The 7302-nt window shown below is 39.6% G+C and overlaps 1 protein-coding gene across 1 annotated transcript; it reads left to right on the top strand.

Moving 5' to 3' along the window:
* Positions 1–962: 962 nt before the first annotated feature.
* LOC131544180 (uncharacterized) lies at positions 963–7066 on the top strand. The gene is made up of 10 exons (XM_058782245.1): positions 963–1032; positions 1271–1372; positions 1570–1726; positions 2202–2351; positions 2400–2471; positions 3049–3140; positions 3259–3372; positions 5154–5402; positions 5545–5721; positions 6322–7066. Exons 1-10 carry the CDS (start codon positions 963–965, stop codon positions 6522–6524), a joined length of 1386 nt encoding a protein of 461 aa, XP_058638228.1. The 3' UTR covers positions 6525–7066.
* The last annotated feature ends 236 nt before the right edge of the window (positions 7067–7302 follow it).

Here is a 7302-nt window from a genome sequence, read left to right as displayed (position 1 = left end):
AACAATCAAACTAGAACCACTCATTTGATTTTTGATTTTTGATATGAAAATAAATTGATTGCATGCAGTATTTGTGTAAAGCAGTATAAACTACACTAAAATATTGGTCTTGGTAAGGCTGTGTTTGTTCTGAGTGTGTTGTCAGTAGCCAACCAGCTTGTTTCTTTTTTTAAATGATCTGCTTCTACAGCAAGCATTCTTATCTGCTTTCATCTGTTTATGACACCTTATAGATAACTGCAAGTAACTGTGCTGTCCATATTTGGGTTTGGGAAATAAAATGTCTGCTAGCCCTTCTCTCTAGCTAAACATTAAACAGTGAGCTTTGGCCATTTCAGGCTGGTTATAAGGGAGGTAAAATTGTGCCACAAGCCTTGGGACAAGTTGAAAATGTTGTAAACATGTAAACAAACAATGTTGTTTGTTTTTTTTAAATCTGGTGCAGCTGATCACATTCAGAAAACTGATCCTCCCATCAATGCTCCTGACACTAACTGTGAGGTGACCTTTGCTCCAGAGACTGTTGGTGTGTACTTCATTGTGTAAATTTACATTTTTAAAATTTGCCAGAATACTGTCCTTTTCACAGTCAAAGGCACTCCATGCAGTACACTTTAATGTATTAAAGTTTTGTTTTTAAATGCTCCATACTATTTTAACAGAGTGTTTTCTGCAAGTTCTCCAGAACTCACTGAGCGATATCTCAGATGATGAGGCATCAGCCTCAAGAGATCCTCTCCCAGCTTCCTCGAGCTGGAGCACACGACAAAGTCTCTTCTCAGAGAGGTGGAGGGCAGAGAGACCCCGTCTGGTGAACACCGCTGCGGCACAAGGAAATGTGGCAACACGCATCTGCCAACAGTGTGGGAGCAATCCAGCTGCTGTCCGGTGTTGTGACTGTCTTCTGTGCTGAATGTGATGTCAGCATGCACACCAGACATGTTCTCTATAACCGAGATGCCATGACTCCTGGACTCTACCAGCCACTGCCTCCAACAACTTTTGTTGTAGATAAGGCTCTTTCCCATTGTGGTAAGTTCTGGTTTGTGAGCGTACAACATACATTTCATTCTGAGAATCGTTAGGCCTCATAAGCTTTACTATTTAAATAATGGCTTTTTGTCTCGTATTGTTTGATATTGAATTGAAGCTTTTTGAGCATCTCTTCTATACTTTTTCAACAATGTACTTCATTACCATTGAACCATTACACTGTTATATTACTCAGTCAATACAAATGATCTTAATTCACATGTTTGATCTTTTTCAGTACGGCTTGTACCTGTGGAGATTCCTGACAAAATGTGTGGTTGTTCATCAGAGTCATTGAGGCTCAGCCCAGGGAAGACTGTTGCTGTGATCACAATGAATGGTACGGGTGTGAAGATAAACATCTATACATGCTCTACTCCCATAAGTTTGGCACAGGTCTGTATGTAAAATCTACATATGACTTCTGAGTAATGTTTAAAACGTATACAAAGTAATGTAAAAATTGTTTAAAGAATCCAAACCCTGATTAATCACATAAGGTTTACGTTAAAGTGGATGTGTTTTTGATTTTTCCAGGACGATATGATCTAAGCATGCCTGTGCTGAGTTGGGCTGCTGGAGTGGTCGACCTAAATCGAAGTGACTACTGGCCTGCGACCCTTCACTTTGCCACAATTTATGCCACAGATGTCTTTTTCTCATTTGAAGAAATGAAGATGGCAGCACCAGGACTGTAAGAATGCTGGATCGTGTGAGTATTGAATTTATTTATCCTTCAGTATTGTTAATCTCTTTGTATTGTGGGATGAAACGTAATATGTTTTAATGCTAATGTATTTTTTGTACATTATTAGCTGTTGGTTTCCTTCATTTTAATAGACTGGCAAGTTCTCCACAGACAGTTTTCAGAAAAGTGTTTTTGAGTGGGAGGCTGTGCGATATGAGTTGGACAAAATCTGCAAGGAAGAGCCTTTCATCTGTCCTGCGTGCACCCCAGATATGCTGGCAGTTTCAGTAGATGGAAACCGCAAGCATTACCGTTTCAAGAGTGCAGCTAGGTATTTCAAATTGTGTATAATATCACACTGTTGAAACAATATTTATAAGAAAAAATATCTCTTTAATGTGTACCAAGTAAAATTAGATTACAAGGTATCATAAACTTTTGTGTACCTGTTCTGTATTTTTTATTATTATTATTTTTTTAGATCTGAAGAACAGGCCATCTTTGAAGACGTCTTTATAGCTAAGGATGAAGATGTGACAAGATTTGTGGACTACATTCACAAGACATCCAAACATGTAAAATCGCAGACGATTAGACTATATACAGGACTACACTTACCTCCTACTGAAGAGTTTGTTTAGGAGAGTCTTATTTTCATCAACCATTTTCCATATTATAGGTCAGTGGAAGAGGTGTTTGTGGAGGGGAGCGGTCAGCAGCCAGAGAGACCTCCCAAAGACCTGCCAGCAAGGTAGACGAGGAGGGATTGGAGCTTGCGGTGTGTCGACACGGAGTGCTGCTCTGTGCTTTAAATATGTACAGGGGTGAAATTTTTGCCTATCCCCTGTACCTGCAAGAAAAGCTGGCCAGTAGGCAAATCACTGTTTTTTGTATGGATGTGACCTGCAAATATTGGCCCTACCTCCAAAGAGTTGCAAAAAGCTGCCCAGAGCTCCAGCACCTTCTTAACATGAAGCCCTTCCTTTCAGTCTTCCATGCCAAAGCCCATTAAATGCGAGGTAGGTGAACTTTGCTATGTGATTATCAAAACTGAACATCTGCAAATGAATGTCAAAACTTTCTCAGCATTATTATTTTTATTTTTAATTGTTTTATTCCTAATCAGGTGAAATGGAGTGGGCATGTCAGGATGGGGCTGGTTTAACACTAGGGGAGGAGGTGGAACAGTGCAATGCTTTCCTGTCTAGGATTGCAGTGACCACAAAACACATGTCCAAAGCAGGTAAAATGACCACATACTGCACTAGTTACATTATTAAATAATAAGTAGGGGGAATATGGTAACATGATATTCTCTGTGTTTGCAGGACGCATAGACATGCTGACTCTCATGGCCATGCGCTGGAATCAGCAAAAGTTCAACAATTTGGCCACCGCACTGACCCGTCGTTATCAGAAGGTAATAACAGTAGAATTTGTTTTAGATGTTCATTAATGTATGTTATTAGTGTTTAAAAGCTGTGCGTTGAACAGTTGGTTCTTTTTTTTGTGCTATCTGTGATTGCTTGTCATTGCAGACCACAAAAGCTCTGCAAAGCCAGTTGCAAAACCTAGAGTCTATGAAAGTCGAACTGGCAGTGACAGAGAGCCACTGGAAGACTGGATCAGTGATGTAAAGGAGTGGGCAGACGGTGAGGAAATTACTAGTGTATATGTATGTGTGTGTGTGTGTGTGTGTGTATATATATACAGTGAGGAAAATAAGTATTTGAACACCCTGCTATTTTGCAAGTTCTCCCACTTAGAAATCATGGAGGGGTCTGAAATTGTCATCGTAGGTGCATGTCCACTGTGAGAGACATAATCTAAAAAAAAAAATCCAGAAATCACAATGTATGATTTTTTAACTATTTATTTGTATGATACAGCTGCAAATAAGTATTTGAACACCTGAGAAAATCAATGTTAATATTTGGTACAGTAGCCTTTGTTTGCAATTACAGAGGTCAAACGTTTCCTGTAGTTTTTCACCAGGTTTGCACACACTGCAGGAGGGATTTTGGCCCACTCCTCCACACAGATCTTCTCTAGATCAGTCAGGTTTCTGGCCTGTCGCTGAGAAACACGGAGTTTGAGCTCCCTCCAAAGATTCTCTATTGGGTTTAGGTCTGGAGACTGGCTCGGCCACGCCAGAACCTTGATATGCTTCTTACAGAGCCACTCCTTGGTTATCCTGGCTGTGTGCTTCGGGTCATTGTCATGTTGGAAGACCCAGCCTCGACCCATCTTCAATGCTCTAACTGAGGGAAGGAGGTTGTTCCCCAAAATCTCGCAATACATGGCCCCGGTCATCCTCTCCTTAATACAGTGCAGTCGCCCTGTCCCATGTGCAGAAAAACACCCCCAAAGCATGATGCTACCACCCCCATGCTTCACAGTAGGGATGGTGTTCTTGGGATGGTACTCATCATTCTTCTTCCTCCAAACACGTTTAGTGGAATTATGACCAAAAAGTTATATTTTGGTCTCATCTGACCACATGACTTTCTCCCATGACTCCTCTGCATCATCCAAATGGTCATTGGCAAACTTAAGTCGGGCTGGACATGTTCTGGTTTAAGCAGGGGAACCTCCGTGCCATGCATGATTTCAAACCATGACGCCTTAGTGTATTACCAACAGTAACCTTGGAAACGGTGGTCCCAGCTCTTTTCAGGTCATTGACCAGCTCCTCCCGTGTAGTTCTGGGCTGATTTCTCACCTTTCTTAGGATCATTGAGACCCCACGAGGTGAGATCTTGCATGGAGCCCCAGTCCGAGGGAGATTGACAGTCATGTTTAGCTTCTTCCATTTTCTAATGATTGCTCCAGCAGTGGACCTTTTTCACCAAGCTGCTTGGCAATTTCCCGTAGCCCTTTCCAGCCTTGTGGAGGTGTACAATTTTGTCTCTAGTGTCTTTGGACAGCTCTTTGGTCTTGGCCATGTTAGTAGTTGGATTCTTACTGATTGTATGGGGTGGACAGGTGTCTTTATGCAGCTAACGACCTCAAACAGGTGCATCTAATTTAGGATAATAAATGGAGTGGAGGTGGACATTTTAAAGGCAGACTAACAGGTCTTTGAGGGTCAGAATTCTAGCTGATAGACAGGTGTTCAAATACTTTTTTGCAGCTGTATCACACAAATAAATAGTTAAAAATCATACATTGTGATTTCTGGATTTTTTTTTAGATTATGTCTCTCACAGTGGACATGCACCTACGATAACAATTTCAGACCCTCCATGATTTCTAAGTGGGAGAACTTGCAAAATAGCAGGGTGTTCAAATACTTATTTTCCTCACTGTATATATATATATATATATATATATGTGTGTGTGTGTGTATATATATATATATATATATATATATATATATGAATAATTGTAATTGTTACTGTTATTGTAATTTTTCCCTCACATTTTTTCTCAGCAGCAACAACAACAACCACAAATGATGTTGATGCCTTGGCCAGCAGAATTGAGGTGCTGGTGGCGAGTATCAAGAGACGTTCCTATAAGGATACAGATGGCAACAAAGGTCGTGCCAGGATCCGCCGCAAGATCAGGGAGGAGAAGGGGATCCTGACATCAGTTGTAGAGAAATACAACAGAATGGTTCCAAACACTGAAACCATTTTGTCTGGTGAGACAGCTTGGCCATGGCAGCTAACACACAGTGGTATGTACACTAGTCTTCTGACAGTTCTTATACATACTGACACATTACCCACAATGCCTCAAATGTCAGTCTGCAACCCCATATGATTTTAAAGATTCTTTGAAGGTTGATATATGACATAAGTTTTTCTCATGCGTTCCAGATTCTGTCGATCTAAGAACAAAGAGAAAGGCATTCAACATCATCATGTCATTAAGGAGACTTCAGGAGGAGCAGAAGATTCTTGTTGCAGAGATGGACAACCATTGGAAATATCTTTCAACTCGTGCTGGTACCCTCAGAGAACTGTCCTGCTTGTTTGCCAGTGAGACACTGAAAAGTATGTATTTGTAATATATGGCACAAACTTAAGCATAGGGTTGCCCCTAACCAAAGATTTTCCTGAAAAACGGACTCACAAAAGACTCAGTTCCAGTTCCAGGGCTGAGAAAGAATGTTATAAGTTCTTTGAGCATCATAACTGTTAGAATATTTTGATTTCAATAGTAAGATTCTGATTTTTACTAAATGCCATATTCCTATAACTACATAGAGGACGTGTCCTGTCTAATCATTAAAGTAAAAAGCCTAGTAATGAAAACACATTTTATTGTATCATAAGTGGATGTAACTGTATGAGCCATCATTATACTTTGCCCAAATCTCTATCCAATTGGTAGCTGAAAGTTGGCAATCTTGCTTGGAGTTGTCCTTATAAACTCTTTCAGTGTTCCAATTTTGAATTTCCTGCCCCACGTATGTAATTACTATGTAACAGGGACATATTAAATACAAATTAATCCAACTATGATTTTTCTGAAAGACTTAACATTTTTGCGTTAGTATCAGGGGGCAGCCCTATTAAACATACACAACAATGATGACTTTATAAAGTTTCTAAGGGAGGCTTAATGTTATTTTGTTATTTCATTCTTTTAAGATTCGCAATGTGGCCTAAGTGAAGAGGGTTTGAAAGGTCTGCAGAGCATCATCCACAGAAAGCAACGTAAAATCAGAGAAATGAGGGTGCAAGCAAGAGACTGTTACCTGCAAGTTTTGTCTGGAGCTGAGAACAACCTCTTAAACAAACTGTCAGCTGATGACTATGACAGTGACTTCGAAATTTCTGATGACGAACTGTAATCCACAAGACTGTGACACCTTTTTTTTTTTTTCTTGACAGTGACCTTGACCTTAACCCTGAATCTAAAGCATGTAATAAAATCTGCTGTTAATCACATTATAAATATAACCAAAGTGTAGTGTCTGTCTTTTTTCACTTACATAGAAATGAATGCATGCATGCCTCTACAACCAGTCAGTGCTGGAAATCCAGTGCTTTATTGTAAGGCTAAGTACTGTACTGTACTAAAGTATAGATTTGAGGTACTTGTCCTCTACGTAGATGATTTGTTTCTTCTCATGCCACTGTGTAGTTGTGCTAGGCTACAGTTCAAAGAAGAAGAAAAAAAACTTTTTACTGAACTTGCAGCTCATGAAGAGATTGTAAAATATGGCATTTTGGTATAAATAAAACTACTCAGTAGTTTATATTTACAGTATAAGTACAGCCAAAATAATTAGCCAATTTGTTGATTTATAAGTTGATCATTTTGTTCAAGGTTTTTTTCAAATTTGTTTTCACATTATACAGTACCCCTCCCCCTCCGTAAAGAGAAAATAAAAAGCATGAAGTAAAGGTATAATAAAGGTTCCCTTTCTTTTACATTGCCATGTTGTGTGCTTCCATCTCCTCCACAAAAGTTAAAAAAGGCTGCCAGATCTTATAAAATGTCCCAATAGACCCTCTGAATGTTTGTCTGATTTTCTATAACTTAAGATGACCCATGACTTCTCTGATCCAGTGGCTGTGTCGGTGGAATAGGGTCCTTCCATTTAAACAACATCAGTCTCCTAGCCA

Source organism: Onychostoma macrolepis, chromosome 01 (assembly GCF_012432095.1).
Source record: "Onychostoma macrolepis isolate SWU-2019 chromosome 01, ASM1243209v1, whole genome shotgun sequence".
Classification (NCBI taxonomy): domain Eukaryota; kingdom Metazoa; phylum Chordata; class Actinopteri; order Cypriniformes; family Cyprinidae; genus Onychostoma; species Onychostoma macrolepis.
This window is presented reverse-complemented; position numbering and strand designations above follow the sequence as displayed.